General features: G+C 40.5%; 5 protein-coding genes across 6 annotated transcripts in view; 4 read left to right on the top strand and 1 right to left on the bottom strand.

Moving 5' to 3' along the window:
* RB195_003281 (uncharacterized protein) overlaps positions 1-1,021 on the bottom strand; it is a gene marked incomplete at both ends in the record, with an annotated part of 30,756 nt that extends 29,735 nt beyond the window's left edge. Inside the window, 2 exons of the mRNA XM_064200866.1 lie at positions 464-482; positions 957-1,021. Of these exons, the coding sequence (XP_064056747.1) occupies positions 464-482; positions 957-1,021 (84 nt within the window). The remainder of the gene's footprint in view (positions 1-463; positions 483-956) is intronic.
* A 1,484-nt stretch (positions 1,022-2,505) lies between these two features.
* Positions 2,506-4,074, top strand: RB195_003282 (uncharacterized protein; the record flags this gene model as incomplete). 2 transcript variants are annotated; one of them, XM_064200868.1, is made up of 3 exons in its annotated part: positions 2,506-2,696; positions 2,786-3,395; positions 3,565-4,074. In XM_064200868.1, 3 exons carry the CDS (start codon positions 2,506-2,508, stop codon positions 4,072-4,074), a joined length of 1,311 nt encoding a protein of 436 aa, XP_064056748.1. The 2 variants fall into 2 exon arrangements, with proteins under 2 accessions (XP_064056748.1, XP_064056749.1); XM_064200867.1 differs by having other exon boundaries at positions 2,506-2,617; positions 2,674-3,514; positions 3,609-4,074.
* Positions 4,075-4,297: 223 nt separating this feature from the next.
* RB195_003283 (uncharacterized protein) lies at positions 4,298-4,603 on the top strand (the record flags this gene model as incomplete). The annotated part of the gene is made up of 1 exon (XM_064200869.1): positions 4,298-4,603. The coding sequence occupies one exon, from the start codon at positions 4,298-4,300 to the stop codon at positions 4,601-4,603; it is 306 nt and encodes a 101-aa protein (XP_064056750.1).
* Positions 4,604-4,639: 36 nt separating this feature from the next.
* Positions 4,640-4,945, top strand: RB195_003284 (uncharacterized protein; the record flags this gene model as incomplete). The annotated part of the gene is made up of 1 exon (XM_064200870.1): positions 4,640-4,945. One exon carries the CDS (start codon positions 4,640-4,642, stop codon positions 4,943-4,945), a length of 306 nt encoding a protein of 101 aa, XP_064056751.1.
* Positions 4,946-5,040: 95 nt separating this feature from the next.
* RB195_003285 (uncharacterized protein) lies at positions 5,041-5,320 on the top strand (the record flags this gene model as incomplete). Its single annotated transcript, XM_064200871.1, has 2 exons — positions 5,041-5,168; positions 5,236-5,320. 2 exons carry the CDS (start codon positions 5,041-5,043, stop codon positions 5,318-5,320), a joined length of 213 nt encoding a protein of 70 aa, XP_064056752.1.
* Positions 5,321-20,472: the final 15,152 nt, after the last annotated feature.

Below are 20,472 nucleotides of genomic sequence, written 5' to 3' on the forward strand. Positions count from 1 at the left end.
GTAGATTTTGGGGAAGAGGGGGATTCATCTCTCCCTGTACCAATGTAAACGAACGACCCCGGAACGTGGCTTCTTGTGACGGCTTCTGTTGCAATGCGCAACCATTCTCCCCACTTCTGCTTGCCATTCGTCGAAAACCCATTCGGACGTTTTCGAAGACACCGAAAACGACTGATACAGGGAGAGATAAACGAAATCACCCTCTTAACACAAAATCTACAACCCTGTATAGGCATTACCTGTCTGAATCCCTTAACACTCCGATTCGTGAAATGATACCTTTAACGATGAGCGAAATCGGACCGCAGCGAAAGGAATTCAAAACGTTTCAAAACGAAAGAAGATAAATTTCAATTTCGTTGACAACGTGGTCGCTGACAACAAAGGAAATTTAGCATTCAAGAAAAGAAGCGACCGAAGATTCGCTGTTTTGCATAAACTCTGCCAGTATAGATGGGCCTACCTCAAATGTGTTGCCAACACTGAATAGTAGAATAACAACTGACTAGCAAATGTTCCACTTCGAAGTACTGTTTCTTAAGAAATGAACCTGACTGCAACACGTAGCTGAATAACGTGATCTCATTACTGTTATCTACGATATCCAATAGACAAACACACTGTACTATAAAGTATACAAATTTGGACATGTAGCTTTTTTATTGATTTAGTTGAGCTGTGGCCAAGATTGGTATTGATGTTTAACAGTTAACGTTTCGGCGTTTTCGCCTTCGTCAGAGCCTGGAAAAATCAAAGCCATTAGTGATTTATTCTCTCAAGCGCCTTATCACCTACAGAAAGCATCCAAACGGTAGGCACTCAAACAGCAACACATTGCTGTAAACACGCTAGTGTTTACCTTATTAGCTAGACTTGGTAACGCAACAGACCACCACCTACCACAACTACGAGTCACAAGGATTTTTTATAGGGACCTAACGGGCCGGGAACAAAACCCGCACAAATTTTGATATGGGGCTAGTTCGTTTGTGATCGCAATGCAGTCATCCTTCCTGTTCATTGTTGGACTTTTGGCGGTGATCCAAAATGCGTCTAGTGTTCTGTGTGCTATGATCTCGGACTCGAACGATAGTACAGTAACCTCTATCTCTATTTCGGAGTTTCCTCAATCACTGCAATCATTGATGAAATCATCCTCTTTGCTGTACAAGAAGGTTGTCGTGCATGTCGAGCAACACAGTCTTCGGCTGGATACCCACTGGATATTGTCACTTTGTGGGCCAGATTTACAGACCACGTTTTTTTTTTGGATGAAAATTAGAGGAGCTGCACGCGTATATTCGTCGCGGAGTATGTTCAACCGCAAAGTCTTTCTTGGTTTCGCGCACAGTCTCCTTCCTCATTGCCTTGCTCAATCGATAGCGTATCACGTTCAACCGGTTGAGCACTATAAGTGATATCTTGTCTTTGTAGACTTGTCTTTATTTCAGTCCATCTTATTTATCGCAATTAGCTAATTTTCCAGGAATAGAACACCTATTGGGCATCAAAGTTGAAATTTTGCGTGAGTAAACAAAGAACTCGAATTGAAACCTCAAAATTTTTATGTGGGTAGAATCGGATTTACTAGAAATGAATCCGCGTCTAAGCTCATTTATTTCTCAAATCAACTAATACTATGTTTGTTCTAAATGGTGTTCCTATGTTTAGATTTATTGAAGAGATTAAATAAATTGAAGAAATGCTGTGTTGTGTGCACCTGATCCGCTTATAGTAGGATCATGTGCGTCTCTCCTATGAGTCCAAGATAAGAATGCGATTAACAATATAGGCTATTCCATCCTAATAACCTACTGGGATTTCCCCTTCCAAAACTTTCAGACGAATCTCAGCGGTGGAAAGAGTGCATTACATGGGCAGTTTTGAACTCGACCATCATTCTAGAAGACAATAAACAGAGTACATTTATTCTACAATAAAAGAAAGAATCGAAATTTCAGCTACTCGAGGAGTGTGATATAGACTGGGTATACTCCAGGGCTAAACTAAGAGCTCACCATACATGGTCATTGGATGATTTAACCCAATTTAGCCTTTCATTTGAATAAATTGGCACCTAATACCCCTTTGACTGATCCGAGCACAAAACAACACTAACCTAATATATAGATTGGTCACCGCTAGCTGTTGTACACGTGATATATTCGCTTTTATGAAACTTTACGATTCTAAATTAAAACTGGAGATCCTTAAGAGGTTAATGAACGCCAAGAACTCTACTCTTTTTCCTTTGTTCTCTATTAAAGGCATCACCCCATGAATCTGGGGTGGTGCGGGCTTTAAGTGGGTTATGCCTATACGGTGTCGTAGATGATGGTAGTACGACGATTCCGGTGCCAGGCTGCTAGCTTGCTAGTGCGACAAGCCGACCGAGGATAACACCCTCCGTCGCGCCATACTGCTAATGTCTACTATGTTTCTTCAGAAGCTAGGGCGTACCCCAGAAGTGACGCGCATTGTCCTCACCCGGACAATGTGGCAAATATGCGAGGGCTACCGGCTAGAGGACGGAGCCGGCCAAAGAAGCTAGTCCGCCATCACCAGCAACATCCAGTGCGCTTGGCAACACTTAACGTTGGGAAGCTTACTGGAAGAAGTCGTGAACTGGCAGATAGTCTCAGAAAACGCCGTGTTGACATGTGTTGTGTACAGGAGACTCGCTGGAAAGGCTCCAAGTGAAGGGAATTAGGCGATGGCTACAAGCTCATCTACCACGGCACATCAAATCGCAAGGCGTTGGTATCATATTGAACGAGTTTTTTAGAAACAGCATAACAGCGGTGGATCGACTATCGGATCGCCTGATGGCTGTAAATGTAGACACAGGAGAAGTAGAATTGCGAGTCGTCTCTGCTTATGCGCCACAGGCGGGCTGTAGTGAAGAGAAGAAGGCAAGCTTTTGGGAGGATCTGGAGCAGTACGTCCAATGCCTGGAAGGCGAAGAAGAACTTCTAATCGGAGGAGACTTCAACGGACATGTCGGTTCTCGGAAAGACGGGTTCGAGGGTTGTCATGATGGATACGGCTATGGAGCTCGTAACGACGACAGGTTGCGAATCCTGGAGTATGCTGTTTCAAGTGACTTGATCATTGCTAACACGCAGTATCGGAAAAGAAAATCGCATTTGATCACGTACACCAACGGCGGTCCATCTACACTTCCCCACCCTACTCGTGAAAAACAAATAAATTTCTGGATGTTCCGCCGACGAGATCGCCGACTTCTGCAGGATTCAAAAGTCATCCCGACAGACCATGTCGCTGCTCAACACTATCTGCTCGTTATGGACTTGAAAATCTCCCGTCCAAGGAAGAGACATCCAAGGACTGAAACACAGCGCATCAAATGGTGGAATCTAAAGGATCGAAAGGAGGTATTTTTCGCGTCCGTGGCTCCATCTACACTTCCCCACCCTACTGGTAGTGTGGAGGAAATGTGGTCGTCTACTTCCAGCGTTATACGCGGAGAACATTTTGGGAAAGACGACTCTAGGTAAGCACAAGGTACAAAACGCTACGTGGTTTTGGAACGAGGAAGTTCAGGTGGCAATTCGTGAGAAGAAGTCCAAGTATAAGCTCTGGTGGAGGACGCGTCAGCCTGAAGATCGAGGTGTTTACCTAGCGGCGAAGAGGGAGGCTAAGAAGGCAGTCTCCAAGGCGAAGTCGGACCGCTACAAGACTGTGTACGACATGCTTGATACCAGAGAAGGAGAGCGGGCAGTGTATCGTTTAGTCAGAGCGCGTCATCGTTCAACGTTTGATATGGAGCACACCAAGATCGTTAAGGGAGCTGATGGAGTCGTTCTGCGTCGCTCTGGTCAGATCCTGGAGAGGTGGCAAGAGTACTACAGTCATTTGTATAACGAAGAGTTCTGTCATCCTCCCATCCCAACTGTTCCCAGCGTCGAGGGTCCTGTTCTACCAATTACTGCCGTCGAAGTCAGTGCTGTCCTCGCAAAAATGAAGTCGAACAAGGCAACCGGTCCTAATGAAATACCTGCTGTTGTCTGGAAGCTGCTAGGAGATCGAGGATCCGTGTGCAACTCTACTTGACAGGATCGTTGCAGAAGGACGGACTCCAGACGTTTGGCAAACTTCCGTGACCGTGCCTGTCTGGAAAAGGAAAGGAGACATTGCTGACTGCACTTCGTACAGACCTATACGACTGCTGTGCCATACGATGAAGGTTTTTAGCGTGTCCTGGAAGCTCGTCTGATTAAAATTGTTAGCGTTTCACTCAATCAGTGCGGCTTTATGAAGGACTGCAGCACTATAGATGCTATCCATCCTCCTGCAGAAACATCGAGAGAAGAACCGCAGTGTGCATCTTGCTTTTCTCGATCTCGAGAAAGCTTTCGAAAGTGTCCCACATGAGCTGTTATGGATATCCATGAGGTCGCATAGAGTACCAGAAGAATATGTGCGGTGGACGAAGCTGCTTTATGCGAAGCCTACCAGTGTTGTACTGTGTGCTGCTGGAACAAGCAGGCCATTCCCTGTACAAGTAGGGGTTCATCAGGGTTTATCCCTCTCACCTCTGTTGTTCATACTGTGCATGGACACGATAACGAAGGAAATCTAGAAGCATTAGTGGACTCTGCTCTTTGCCGACGATGTCATGCTCGCGTTGGAGTCTCGAGATCATCTTCAGAAACAAGTGCAGTCTTGGAAGGATCAGTTGCAGCAATATGGATTGCGCCTCAACACATCAAAAACTGAGTACATGGAGTGCGGACCAAGGGTAAAGGATGGTTCAATTCGTGTCGATGGCACCGAATTAAACAAGGTGAACTGTTTCCTTGGATCTAAAGTGACTTCCACAGGCGACATTGATCAAGAAGGTCGAGCACGTGTTAATGTGGCATGGATGAAATGGGAAATGGCAACAGGCGTACTGTGCGACAAGAAAGTCCTGTTCGACTGAAGTCGAAAATCTACAGGACGGTTGTGCGCCCTGCTGCCCTTTACGGATGCGAGTGCTGGCTGACGACGAAAGCCTTCGAAAAACTGCTGCACGCTATGGAGATGCAGATGTTGAGGTGGACGATAGGTGTAACGCTAAAAGAGAAAGTATCCAACGACACTGAAAGTTCCATCTTCGGCGTCGTCCCGATAACTGAGAAGATGAAGGAGGCGCGACTGAGATGGTTGGTCACGTCTTGTGGCGAGAGGAAGATTCTGTTGCCAAAATCGTTTTGAAGCTCGACGTTTCAGGAGTGAGGCCGTTTGGGAGGCCAAAGATTCGCTGGTTAGACCGTGTGAAGCTGGATATGATAGATACGTGTTTGTGTACGGCTGATGCAATGGATAGAACCAAATGGAAGACAAGAAGCAGAAAAGCGGACCCTGTAACAACGCGGGACAAACGCTAGGAAGAAGAAGAAGAGGTGTCGTAGATTATGGAGAGGAGGGTGATTCCGTCCATTTCTTCTTAATTGTCGTAAAAAACGGCCCGGAAGATACGGCTTCGGGCGTTCCGGCGCGCTATTTTCCAAAAAGAGTTCGATTGGAGCGCGCCAGCCTTGTGCACGCGCCACATCTACCAGGCCGTTTTTTTACATCAATTAGGGAGAAATGGACGGAATCATCCATCTCCCCACAATCTGCGACTCTGTATAGGCATAATTCGCCTGAAACCCGCACCACGCCAGATTCGTGGAGTTCGTGCCTTTAATAGACCTACTCTTTCATCCCTCAGTGGAAAACTCAAATTCAGGAAAAGCTACTATCAAAAGAGAGAATTTGAAGAGTTCACAAATGTGGCAAAAAGTAGCTGAGTAAGGAAAAATCTGATCTAAAATGGGACAAGAAGTATTGAATGCTTGCTGACAAGATAAAAAAAAAATCTCGTAAAACATAAATTTGTTATTTATCGGCGGTACACTTTCGGTTACGGCTCAAACCGATCTGTTCAGATTCAGGATAACTACTTGTCTGAAGCGGTACAGGATAGGATTTGCTTATCGCAATTCTTTTGTAGAATCAGTTTCGTTCTTCCTTGAACTGAAAACACTCAAACATGATTTTTGCATGGTGTAGAGTTGATCAAGATTTGATGAGCTAATCCATATTCAATTTGTGTAAAGGAGAATACACGTGGTAACGTAGATGACCCACATCTTATTGTGAACAATGCTCTGCCCTGAACTACCTTTCTTGTCAGATCTTATTGCCTGGCTGCTGATTTCAGCGGAAGAAATTCATGCAGAAATGGTCGACTGAAGGATGAGAGGATTGCGAGGTGCTTCTATCTTTCACCCCCATAACGGAGCCAGACCGCTTGAACTTGAGCTGATGAACATTGGAAGGGCTGGAAAGAGGAAATACTACAGCAGCAGCTGTCAATTTAATATGCACTGTCATAAAATATTGAAGTTTTTTTTTTTTTTCAAACACTGATACCAGTAATACAGCGATGAGATTGTGACTAAAAAAGTAACACGCCGATAATATTCTGCCCATATTCCAATACCATCATTTTAACCATCGGATTTCTGTTCTGTTTAAGAGCATCTACAACAAATTTCCCAGAAAATTCCGTTCTAATCTTTTAACATTCCAGACAGTTACGAAGGATATATTGACAGAAATAACTAAGACTTCTCAGATATTATTTTAGAATCCGGTTTTCCATACTCCCTTTCTAATATCTCTAATGACTTATATTTAGATCTTTCCCTCAATTTCAAACGTCACGATACTGTGTGGCGTGATTAACAAATGAAAATAAAATTTCATGACAAGCATCCCTGTCTTCCCTCAGCTTCCCAATCTGTTTGAGGTTTTTGACAACACTGATTTCAAGGATCATGCAATATACATCCAAATTGTCTGCCGATAGTAGAACTCTGAGATAGCCGTAAATAAAATAAAGAGACATGCTGTATCTGATCTGCGTCCACCCATTCAGTGCTGGGCCTCTTTCTTTTTTCATATCCGCCCATTTCTCAATCTCATTTCTTCAATGTCATGGTAAGCCACGAGGTTATTTTCTTTTGATCTCTCTCTCGATTTTCGTAAAAGGCTGCAAACGATTCCCTCATTCTCGACATACCATCACATAACTACATAACTATGACTATATAACCATCACCACCAAAGTAGAGCGATATCGCCGAAATTTTTCACCGGTCATCACTTCGTACCTAAAAATCTTAAATTTCTACCCATTTAGTGAAGTGGCTAGATTATATTAAAGTCGTAGATGTTGAATTTGGCATGTAATTGTTCAGTTGAACTGGAAAACTGTTGGCGATAATTAATTTAACAGCGGAGATACCTCTTTTACTTTTTTCTATCACTTACCAAACCAGTAGTAACTGGTAACTTAATACATAATCTTTTTCATCTTTTTAGATTACAGCCCAACTTCTAATAAGATCATTAAACTTTTGTCAATGTGCTAAATACCAATTTTTGGTTGATCATTATAAACTATCCTTAGCACAGTTATACTTCTAAAAAGATTAAATGGATGTATATCAGTCAAAGTATTGCTCAGAAATATGTCATTTGGTGACTTTCGGCGACTTCTTAATAATTTCATCTTTCTGTACTGTACAGTTTGAAGGAGGATACTGACTTTCAATTTGAAAGAACAGCAATGTACTCGAAATATTACGTACAAGTGTCACCCTTCTATGCGTAGCCTTGAAAAAACTGATTTTCCATCATGCTGTAAAATAACCCGCTTAATCTGTCACGTATCTGCGTGTGTTTGTGTGCAACTTCGTAACTTCGTGTGCATGTTGCAAAGGGTAAGTGCGATGTTCGAGGCCGTGCCCATTGCCTCTGCACCACTATCACTTCTTTGTGTCCATGCTTCCATGCACATTTGCCTCAGGTTGGTAACATACTGTCCTTAGAAAGTGGAAACACGATTGAAACCGGCTGCTTGAATAGAAGCAATCGGTTTATGTGATCTGACGTGGAATGTTATTTTTATCAGCATGATATTGTTAACGTTATTTTATGTTAAAACATCATTCTGTGACAACTGTTTTGGGGGAAAACCCATACTTCGAATAATACTTGAAAATTGTGTCCATATTACGTTGATATCGAAGGAATGTTTGAAACTGAAGTTTGAAAAATGTAGAAGTTCTCCAAATGTAGAATTGACGCGTTTAGAGAGAATCTATAACATCTTTCGGGCGAATTTATAAAAAGTATTGCTAGAAAAACACAATCCTAATTTTATAGAAAATGTCAGTGCTATTAATTTTCATTCATCAGCGGAGGCGAAGGAAGCGAACACCACAGAAAATTTGAAGTCCGGCTTTAGACGGATGTTCAGAGCAGTTTTAAAATAAGGAGGCAAAAATTTTGGAAGGTGTTTCATGCTCCGTTTAAAGCAAGGCTATCAGGCTTAATACAGAATGCAGTGTAAAATTAATACTTTTTTCTCGCCACTTTCTTGTACCCATGATCCCTCGCATTTATCGAAATCTTAGTGTCTTCCACTTCTTTGGCATTTATCAAAACTAGTCCCAAACCAAAAATTGTGAAATTATACTGGCACAATCCTTGATAAAATAATTCTCTAACACGTTCTCTAATTCTAAAAAAATTCTATTACTCTAACATTTTGCTTCCCTTAATATGTGCTTATTTAACGTTGAGTATCATCGTTTTCTTCTTTCTCTCTTTATTTTTTCCTCCTCTTCCGATCCGCTTGCTGCTCCCTCAGCTCTCTTACGACACCCTGTTGAGAAATTCTCAACGCACACTTGACCCTGCCCATTCCTCTTCTAGGATATAAATGGATTCCGCACTTGATTCCGGAAACACGGGGGTCAGTTACATGCGCCGCGGTCTGACGTCATTTCGTTTGAAATTTAATTCCTTTCCTTTCGGAGTTGCAGATAGATCTCATACTCTGCTTCATCAGAACAAAAACCAGTTCGGACTCCTTTAATGCGAGGTTTATTTCGATTCCTTATAGCTAACACCCTGTCATTTCGTTTATTTACACAACAACGCTCAAGTCCACAATTGTTTGGTTAGTGAAAACAAGAGCAAATCCTAAATATAGCAGAGGCACTCTATAGTTTTAGAAAAACTTGGGAGCGTTGCTGCAGAATGCCAGACTGTTTTGAATCATTTCTGACAAATGTGAAACAACATATTCAGAAGGATTTGATTTTCTACAATTTTTAGGAAATCAGGAATACCGAAATATTATCCATTAATAAGCGCAACGATCTTAGCTATAATTTCGTTCACTCTTTTTTAGTTATTTTTAACAAACGTAAGGGTAAACAGTAGGAGAGTCGGTAGTGGATAGTATTGCGCATATAGCACTGTGTACTACCATCCAGAGAATCTTATTGTTTATGTTCCAACTTTTCACAACTCTATATTAATTTTTTCCTTGTACTATGAATAACGAGAAAAATTGTGCTAATAAACACCTCAAAACCAATGCAAAATGCGTTTCAGGCCGTTGAAAACCAAATTATAATGTGTCACGTAAATAAAAAAGAACGATCAGCGAAAGTATTAAGTTCGCTTGAATTAATACACAAATCACCACTTCCTCGTCTGTTTCAGGATAAATCAGTTTAGGGCTTCATGGGCAACAATTCGGCCAGCATTCAGATTCAAGGAGCACGTCTCTAGTATTTTTGCTAACGTCGCCGTATAACTTTCCTTTTTTACAGGTGTCTTTTACGTGTTTCCGAGCTGACGTTTACATTTCCACTTCTTGTCTTGGCACATCGAAAAAAAAAAACAATGGGTCAAGAGCTTGTTAGCTTTCTTGTTCAGATTGGAGCCTCCGATTTGCAAGAAACTTCACGTAGTTTCTTAAAGTGCTGTATGATTTACAGGAACATTTAAGGTAACATTTCCAAAATTTAATTTTTGTCTTCACATTATACAAAGGTTAACAGAATAACCCACCAATACTTCGTTGCTATGGATATTGATTTTCATTTGGATTAGAAGTGAAATTTTAGAACAAAGAGCCTATGAAACTGAAACGCTGCAATAATCGCTTCCACTCCTTTGCTGGATCAGAGACTGAGTGGCGCATTGTCGCACTTTCAACTCGTTTACTTGCCCTCAGTGCTCAGTTTCGAAAAAAGAAAGTGGAATTTTTTTTTTGATGAAGGGAAAATATTTCCCCATTGAACACGCAAATATACAAAGTATGTGTATGTGTATTTTGCGGCTGCGTCTTCGAGTCTGACCGCTATGTGCTCGCGGTGGCCCTGCTTGTATGACAGGTATTATTGCGTGACGCGATTGTCTCTTGTCTTGTCGTCCTTGAACAGACCTCTGCCCAAGCCTTCTCGATCCACAGCAACAGCTCCAGAATCCATCCGTCACTCTTTCATATCCTGAAAGACTCTGCGCCCTGCTTGACCTGCTTATCGACACCGAGTGACCCTACTACCTCAAGTCGACAACGTCCTACGGCTTAGCGCAACGAAAGGAATGGTTGCTGCTAAAGACTCTACGCTCATTCTCGGTATCTGCAATATCTCGGCTGAACATTTGCACAGTTCTGAAAAACAGAACCTTTTTGCAATATCTACGTAACTTTCGCCATATAATCATGCAGGTTATATAGTTCTATATCCAGAACGTATACTCAAACTCCCCTGCATTCGGAATAAGCAGCGCCATCGCGGGCAGGTAACTATTACGCTCGTGCACGCAGCCCTACTTGTACTAAATGCAATCAGACATTTGAATATTTGCCCAGGGCACTGACGAGGAATATAACTCGCACAGTTATACGGCAGAAGTTACTCAGTTATTGCAAAATAATGTTCAATACACCGCCATAACCTAAGGTAATGGCAGCATAGCACGAATCTGACGTGGTGAGGGAATCCACGTGAAAAGCTAGAAATGGGATTGAAAATTGCGAGATCCACGGTGGCTCCATTCATTTCTCCCTAACTTAATCCCTAATTTACTTACACACGTGACCGTGCGGGCGGTTGTTACGCCCTAACGTGGCTTTTCTATTCTTGAAACAAAGTCACCAAGTTTCCAGAACCAATCCTTGTTTTAAACTAAACTGGAGAATTTCGCTGCAACATTAAGCACTAACTCAGCCTCTCGATCATTTATCCCTCTCTTCGGTCCGTATGAATGCGAATTTGCTGATGAGTGACAGTTAAAACCTTCTCCGTATATTGCTTCAACGTTATTTCCGACAGGAGTGCACAATCGGTTCAGAAGACAAGATTTGAGCATCGGAATATTTTAAACTCGGATATTAAACTCTTTGTGAACTGGTCTCAACGAAAATGTCTATGTAATTTCTAGAAGTTGTAGTTTTAATTCGTCGAATAATTTGGAAGCTCGAAAACTACAAGTGCCAGGATTATCGGATGATTTGGACCTACCGAGAATCTGTGGCCGATGTAGTTCCATGAACGCTACATTCGTTCTACCTTTATCTATCAGCTAAACATTGACTTTCACTATACTCTGCATTCAGCACTGGCGTTCCTCCCTCACATCATTTCTCTGACCTGCATGTACTTCTAGAACCACATCCTTTCTTAGTTTCTCCGATGATTCTCAGTTGAAGTTATCAACCCCAATTACTTTAGCGTTTGCTCTTAATGTGAACCCAAAGGTCTCCTTGAACATAATGTTTTGTCAAAACAGGAAATCCCCAGAAAGTATAAACATGCTCGAAATGGGAATTTTATCCGGATAGAAGGGAGATCTGGCAAGCTTATGCTACACGTGATAATGCGTGTTCCACCCCACAACCTGTGTATTTCCGAGCGACGAGTGTACAGATTCTATTCTTTGACATCAGCTTAAGACGCTTTTTGGATTAGTTAAACATATTTGAAGTGGTTTATATGTATGAAATAGCGTATGTGGGCAGCGTTCGTTCGTGGACAAACTCCTTAAGTTTTTCTTCCTCTCGAAAATCAGGCATTCCTACAATGACGAGGAAAAGAGGCTGGAGGAAGATATTCAAAACATCTTTCATAATCCTTGTAAATTCATGCAATATCGCTTAAATCGTATACAGGTCTACGAAGAAAATATTAGTTCCGAGATGTACATTAAATATATTATCTGGAGATTTTACAGATAATCTTGGATTAATTTTTTGCTTCTGGTAGAATTTCTCTACATTTCTTCCTTCGTTTATTCAAATATCTTTTTCGCCGTCACATTCCTTCAAACGAAATTATTCAAAAACTCACAAATAGTACTTAAATCTTCTGAAGCTCATTTCCAAGTGCTGCTAGTAATTGAGGCAGAATATTCACGCCTTGCAAACCCTACAATTCTTTCCTTCAAATGATCCGACTAGAACTCCTACTAAAAAAAAGCGTTTTCGGACATCGGATTCGTCTCCACATTTTTTCAACTATGGCTAATAAAATACAACGGTTGCGAAGTGTTTAAGCCTGCAACGTCTTCGTGTTTGATGGCTCCACACTACCTGAGGACAACAATCCTTTCGTCTCCCTGGAGTTCATTGCTAGCATAGTAGGAGTTAAAAAAAGAGTGACTTCGGTATACATAGATTGCATTCGATTGCATTTAGTGACTGTATTGGTCACGTACACCTTCGTGAATCTCTACGATCTTTTCGAATCGTAAGCGATTTGCCTCAACGATTTATATCATACCGAAATAATATCATACAGATGAACAAGTAATAAAAACTACTTCACACTCATTTTTTCATTACAAAGTATTTTCATGTCGGATAAAGTGATCAATCGAATGTTCCTGAATGCCTCCGATTGTTGCATTTGTGAAATATGGATTCTGTGCAAGAAACTGAAATAGAAGACATCGTATATTCTTCTACTACAGTGTAGTGTACTATAGTACAATTCAACCTGAAAGTCTCCTATTTCTGATCGTACTGTGTTTAGCATGACCAGTTATGGTACGTCTACTACCTAACATTACTTACTAGTTTGCTTACTGCATAGTGGAACTCTTTAAAATAAACATTAAGTAGAGTTGCATCGGGATGATTGCGTCCTTAAAATATATAAGTAAAGTTTCATATATTTTCTTTAAGCTGTAACCAGAATTGCCACTGATCTTCACTAACAGCAAACGTCTCTGCTCTATCGCCTTCGTCAAAGATTGGAAAGTCAAGGCCATACGTGATTTCAGCGCTCAAACGGAACGCCATCCTGCAGAAAGCATTTGAACAGCTAGAATACTCAGCGACCTAGTGCTTACCCCAAGCAGGGTCAAGCGTGTGACAAGATTTTCCCTTCGAGGGTCTCCCGAAGGGAGAGGGTTGCAAGAGAAGTTTGGCGAATGGTTTGGGGTGATCCTAAAGGAGTGTGCTTTGCGCAGTAGTGAACTAGGTTAAATTATTACTTAGCATCAGATAATTATTAGGTTGGTGCAATAACAATGCGGATTTTCGGATTTTAACTTCCAAGCGCGGTAACTCGCTTCAAACCCAACTTCATCAAACGAAATAAGGACCATCGCAGTCCATGCATCTTTGCCAGTGAGATACAGGTTTGCCTATTCTCACTGTATAAAAGTCCAAGATTTTGGAGTCCATGAACTTCCGGAAGTTGTTTTCAGCATCATCTTGTTTTCGGAACTATCTTAATTCTTAGGCAGCTGTCCAAATGTTTGAAAACATGAAGGTCGGTCCGCGAAAACTTCGGCGAATGTGGGGGTGAGCAAAGTCTCGTAGCCGAATTCGTTCAAATTTAGTGGTGTCATTTTAGAAAAGTGTGGCCGGTCATTGTCACGTAGGAGGATCGGGCTCTTTCTGCTTACTAACGCCGAGTGGAGAAGTTAGAGTTTACGGGACAATTCGTTCCCTCCTTTGCAGTACTACACTGCGTCTCCCCAGGTTTCATGAAGATGTAGTGGATTACACCTGTAGCCCACCACCACACCCTCACCACGGTCTTCTTCGGGTGCATTTTCGGCTTCGGGAACTGCTTGGGAGCTTTATCCTCGTCCATCCGCTGAGCAGGATGCTTACTGTTGACGTGAAGAATCCATTTCTCATCGCACGTAAAAGAACGATGAAGAAATGGATCGCTCTTGCTGCGTAACAGAAGTGTTTAGCAAATCACAAAACCGCGGTTTTTTGGGATCCGCTCAGTTCATGCGGCACCCAGTCGTTCAACTTTTCACCTTTCCATTCATTTTCCAGAAAGCAAACAACTGTTAAGTAGTCAAAATCTAATTCTTGGGAAACCTCTCGTGTTGTTTTAAGCAGATCATCTTTGATGATTGCTTTTAGCAAGTGGTCGTCAACTTCAGAAGGACGGCCGCGACTTCCCCTTACATTGAAGCCCATTTCGCCACAACGAAACCTCTGGAACTAACGCTATGGAGAGAGCACCACTGCGGATTTGGCGTTGCTTGACTCATTCCAAACAGCGTTTGTGTCTGGAGCTGTCTTCGCTGTAGACCCGCCCAGCTTGAATTCGTAGACGAAGATTTGGTGAAAATCTTGTCTGGACATAATATCTTCTATGTCTTAGTGCTGACCAAATACTGATTCTCGTTCAAAATCACTTTAGCACTAATAACCACCACGAAATGCGTTGCAAAACGCTATACGGCTTCTAACGCGAAAAAATTTGTCGTGAAGATAAGACAACGAAAAACGCGAATTGTTTCTGCACCAACTTAATACATGCATTATGAAGTATTACATAAAATAATATCAAATAATCATATACATTGCAAAAAGAATTTGAGGCGTAGGAATGTAAAATGAAAGCATCAACATTTTGTTTTGAAGATGCACAACATGTTAACAGTGCGACAGTAGAACCACGGAGATTCAACACCCCGTTCAGCATAACTTTTGCAAAAGAGATAGAAAATTAAAACTACTCCTAGAAAATGAAGAACTTAATTATGAGTAGTCTTCAAAAGTTTAAACGTGGATCAAGTGGAATTCAATAGCCAGAAAAACTCAGATTCTCTCTTGTCTGCCTTTGTCTTTGTTGAGATCGTTGCATTTGGAAGATCCAAACATTTTCTTTTTTTCCGATAAGAAGACTTAGAAAAATATTTTGATAAGTTTTTTTATACAGAAAAATTTGCTCTACGAAATAGTTACATTGCTGCCTCTTCTTAGTTTTTTTAAGAATTTAGCTGGGAAAAATTTAGAATTTTTCGACTTTTTTCGGATTTTTCGAATAGTTTGAGAAAACAAGGCAGTTCTTAAGGGAGTAAGTCTGGATGTGGGAATTTCCTCCGTACCTCTATCCGAATATATAACTGATATAAATGAGTTTTTAAAATCCCACAGCAGTAATTTTCCTCGTACCGGTAAACTTGCCAAACCCCGAATTTTGCTTACACGCCGAAAAGTGTGTGACTTTGAACAAAGTCTAATGACTCGGAGTAACTAAAAGCAGAGCAGAAAAGCAGAAGAGAAGATTTTCTCTATTATTCGAGTTCCAGAGCTTGGCTGTTTCCCATCTCAGTAAATTTGTTCACTCTACTACTTGGTGGTCCTTCGCTTTTTTCAGCTACCGAATCACTCACTTGCCGTTAGTTCCTCAAATGATTTTCAATAATAATTGGGAACAATCGAGAACTACAACGTTGGAGAAGGAGGAGGAAAAGAAGAAGAAGAAGAAGAAGAAGAAGAATGGGGGAGGGATCTCGCATTTATGAGGATGGCGTCCAATCACCATGCTTGGACCTGACCCCAAGTGCTGAATGGTAACGTAGCAGATCACGTTGTTCCTCAAATATTATTCACGAAGGCTTTTATAACGCCGTCTCATCTGCCGCCCTACAGATCAAAACTCGCACACTTTGTATTGTGGGATTAGTTCGTTTGTGATCGCAATGCTCTCATTCTTTTTATTAATTTTCGTGCCTAGAGATGTTATCCAAAGTGCCTCTTGGGTTGTTCATGATATGATTTCGGATGAGTAGGATAAGATCCTAGCTTCAATCTCTATTTCGCATTTTCGATAACTTACTTTGCGGTGTGTGCCGAGAGAGGTGAAAAGGCAGTTTAAGAAAAATCAATTAAAGCTAGGTATTCAATATACCTTGATTCAGGAACAGATGAACATCGCCGTTTTCATCAAACTATCATACGAATCATAAAACTGAATAACTATTAACACTAAGTATTTTCGAATGATAAGAAGCTTGAAGACAAATGAAAATTGAAAGAATCTGACATTGTTGCCTATAAGATAGTAAGACTTACAAATAGTGGATATAGATATATAGCTTTAGTATTTAAAGGCATCAATCCACGAATCTGAGGTGGTGCAGATTTCAGAAAGAGTATTTGTATACCGGATGGGAGACTAAGGAGAGGGGGGTGATTCCGTCCATTTCTTCCTAACTGCCGTAAAAAACGGCCCGGAAGATACGGCTTTAGGCGTTCTGGCGCACTATTTCCTACAGGGAGTTCGACTGCAGCGCGCCAGCCTTGTGCGGCGCCGTATCTTCCGAGCCGTTTTTTTACGGCAATTAGGGAGAAATGGACGGAATCATCCCCCTCTCCATAGTCTCCCATCCGGTATACGAATACTCCACCTGAAATCCGTACCACCACAGATTCGTGGAGTGATGCCTTTAATTCATAGATAAATACCATTATATTGTTTTGTTACAGAAGAAAAGCAGCAAAGACGAATTTGCATCAAGACCAATGTGTCCAACTTATTAGTGCAAAAAAAATTGAGTACCCTATCTCCGTTACTCCTCAAATATCACCGCTAGCTTTATCGTGCATCAATTCTTCGGCAATGACTTTCTGTTATGTTCGTGTCATATCTAACATTTGAAAAATGACTGAAGGATTTGGATCAGCTATTACGTATGTATGTTGACGTTCTTCCAGATAATGAAAGGATGTTTACTGTACACTATTTTCATGGTGGATTGTTGTCATGGTATAAAAATATCGCTTCTAATTTCCTGCGTTGAGAAAATAATCCCTTGTGGGCGTTGTGGTGGTGGCTCGTTCAGTAAAATTTGGCACAAGAAAATGTGTTGCATGTTGGATTAATCTGCGTCAGTCTTATTCCATTCAATGAGATTGAATTATTCTATTTTTTATCTTTCCTCTATCTTTACTTTTCATTCAACAACCCTTTATAGTTCCATAAATATCAATGCAATTCTTTTGAAAAAAAAATTCAAGAAATTCAGCGACTATTACTTAGTAATTGATAGTGACAGCTGTGAACAGATGTGAACTGACGCGTTGAGTCAAAATTGATGCATAATGTCATACATTCGCTTCCATTTCCACTTTTTTTTCTTGATTGGTTCTTTTTTGTGGCTCAGAGACAACGTAAGACTTGAAAATCTTGAAAATTCAAGAGAAAAAGCATCTCTTTTGTGGTTTTACTAAGGATTACTGGTGTAAATTACGAGTGTGACCGTGTTCTCGATCAATTCCCTGTGATTGTGCTTAAAATAAGGCGTGAGAGACTGTTTGTGTTGTCGATTTTTCCTCCGAGGCACCTAGTAACGTGCCACATCTGCAAGTACAAGCGTACACGCTACTTCTGCCAGCCAGCGCACAGTAAGTGGGCTGCTATCCCTTGACGTAATAAGTCCTTTGACGACGTTTCTCGTCTGATTTAAACATAACGGAATGATTTAAGGAAGTTAAAAATTCGCTGGAATACTCGTGGAATACGAGGTAAATTTAATTGTTGACATAGTCTCCTCGCCTTTGAGCGTAATAAATAAATAAATAAATAGTGCCTTGTTGTAGCCTTAAATCTAAAAAAAGGACTGAAAGCATATCGGTGGCTTCAGGTGATGAGTTACGGCGCCAGTCATTGCAGTTTCTTGTTGCTTGACACATGCTATTTTGACGATTTTCCAAAATTACGTCACTATCCTGCGCTTTTTTCACAAGTTTGGTTTTTAAAAAATTTAAAAATTGTAAAAAAAGGAACGAAGGTAAATTGTAAAAAAGGAACCAACCAAGAAAATTGTAGAATCCTTAGAAGATTAATTCTGAGTAAACCTGGTTGTCTGCCTATTTTATGTTCCTGATATGAAATAGTCAAATCCTTGTCTTCTTAACCGGAATTAAAGATAATGAAGTTATACGTTGCTTTCCTTTGCTTGTCCTAGTCACCTAAGAGCCTTAAGCAACTAAATTTTTGCTCTATTACTACGATAACGGTGTATACACTACAAATCTTATTTTTTGAATTTTATTTCCATATTTAGTTCATAGTGACATTATCTTTTTTGTTGCTATAAAAAGGTGCAATACGTAACGTTTTAATGACTGAAAGTAATTAAAAACGCTCTCGTAACATAAAAATCATATCGGTACGCTTTAGAGTTAGAAATCCATTTTTAGTTTTCCACGTACCACCCCACATGAGTCAGAAATGTGTGTTGTTCATAACAGACTTTTGTTTCCAACACGTCCTCACATAAGATCTCGGAAGTCTCAAATATTTGAGGTTTTTGATTGTTTCACTTTACAAGCCAAACAATTAATCCAGAAGGAATAGCTGCTAAACGAAAATTGACACTCAAAAACCGTAACTAACTCAGAGCACTCAAAAAAAATGATAAAGGGCGGACGAAACCAGTTGATAAGGGAGGCTCGGCTGCAACAGTACGGTCGACGAATCGAAACTACCCCAGAAGAAATCGTGGCTTTTCATGCCTCTGAGGGAAATAAACTGCAGCCAAACTACTTCGTGGGAGGATAAAAACACAAACTTTACACATCGGCTCTCATCCCCACATTATTGCATAGGATAAACACGACGTCGTAAACCTCAAGCGATTCTAAGCTGGAGTGAGCGCGCTGGCCCATTCCAAGCGGTGAGATTAACGCCAGACACTTTATCGTTTATCCTTTAAAAGTGAGGTATAGGCGGGGCAACGTAGCCAATCCAGAGAGTTGCTTATAGTTGGTTCATATTTACGAAAAGGTAGCCTGTCTATCAGCACTACCTTATTCCATTTTAATTCCAGCCACAATGGAAATTTTTCGAATAATCACTTATATGATAACTTCTTCAGATGCGCATGTTTTGCGGTGATTTTGTGTCTTATCATAACAAATTACAATGCTTTTTTTTTGCGAATAAGAACCATAACGTAGAAATTCACTTCCTATTTTCCTGTTTGTCTGAAGATGCAAAATTTTTACTTCTTTTTTCAAATGAGATAAGAGAATAAAAGGTTCTGGTTACGTTATGTATTATCCTGTGCTTTCTTCTACATACAAGTCTGTCAGAAAAAATTCCGGGTTTATAAAAAAAAACCAAAAAGGGAGATTGTGAAATCCTTATAAGATGAATTCTGAGTGAACTTTGTTATTCTTCCTATTTTATTTTGTTGATTTGAAATTGTCAAAACCAAACTTTTTTTTCAAATGAAGTGAAAGAGTGAAAGGTTTGACGAATGGAAAAAATGGCTGATCTCATATTTTCTCGTTTATTCACAATATTTTGAAATATTATTTGTAAACTATTTGCCAGTGCTGAACACAAGTATTTCGGATCTCGCAGATCTACCATGCGAGTCGCTTGATTTCAAAATATCGTGTTCAAGGATGATAACTTGCATTTCGAGCGCAAACAGCTACTTTTTGAATTTTTTAAGCTTTGTTGAACGTGCGCTTCTAATTAAATGTATCTTTATCAAGCGTAAAATAAAAATAAGTGCGTAAATAACAAATAAGAAATGCTCACCTTATTTTTAGCTCGCATTGGAACCGAATAATTCAGAACTAAAGATTGTTCCAAACTATTATAATTAACTTAATTAATATTTTTGAATTAGTTGGAGGCAACCCATACCGTACTAGAGGTTCAACTCATATTCCCCTCATAGACGTTTCGATATGTTTCCCTTCCATAGTTTATCTATGGAAGACTTGGCAATGGCTCAATTCGTGAACAGTCGTGGATTTTTGAAAAGGAATATTATGAAACTCTCAAGTTTACCGCTGGGATGCATGTCCATCAACATCCAACTGCAAGAAAAAACCTAAATGTGACCTCAGCGGTCATCGCAAGCTCACATAGCTGTGTCCGTCCTAATCCAATAATTTAAAGGGTATGCGGATGCAAGTTATTTATTTATTTTCTTATTACGTGTTTCAGAATTAAATCTATGTTATCCAGACGACAGGACTTTTTCGAACTCTTTAGAATACATCTGATGCCAAGAAGGAGTACTTCTACCAGAGTCTATAACGTTTCCCAATGATGTAGGATAAATCTTCCCAAATCTTGCAAATAACTGCAAAAGAAATATCGGCACATCTTAATTTTTTCCCAAATCACACAATTAAGAATCCATTAACGGCGGATGATTACTGAAAGTAATTAGCAAAGTTTGTATTAATTTTAAAAATCTTCATGTGTACTCTGAGTACATTCTTCATTCTCTAGAAATTTCTTCTCTTGGAATCAGAGGTCTCCACGGGGTAATGGTGAAAACCATAGAGCGGACCTCACGTGGGAACCCAAAATGTTATGCTTACAA

This window comes from Necator americanus, chromosome IV, assembly GCF_031761385.1.
Source record: "Necator americanus strain Aroian chromosome IV, whole genome shotgun sequence".
Lineage (NCBI taxonomy): Eukaryota > Metazoa > Nematoda > Chromadorea > Rhabditida > Ancylostomatidae > Necator > Necator americanus.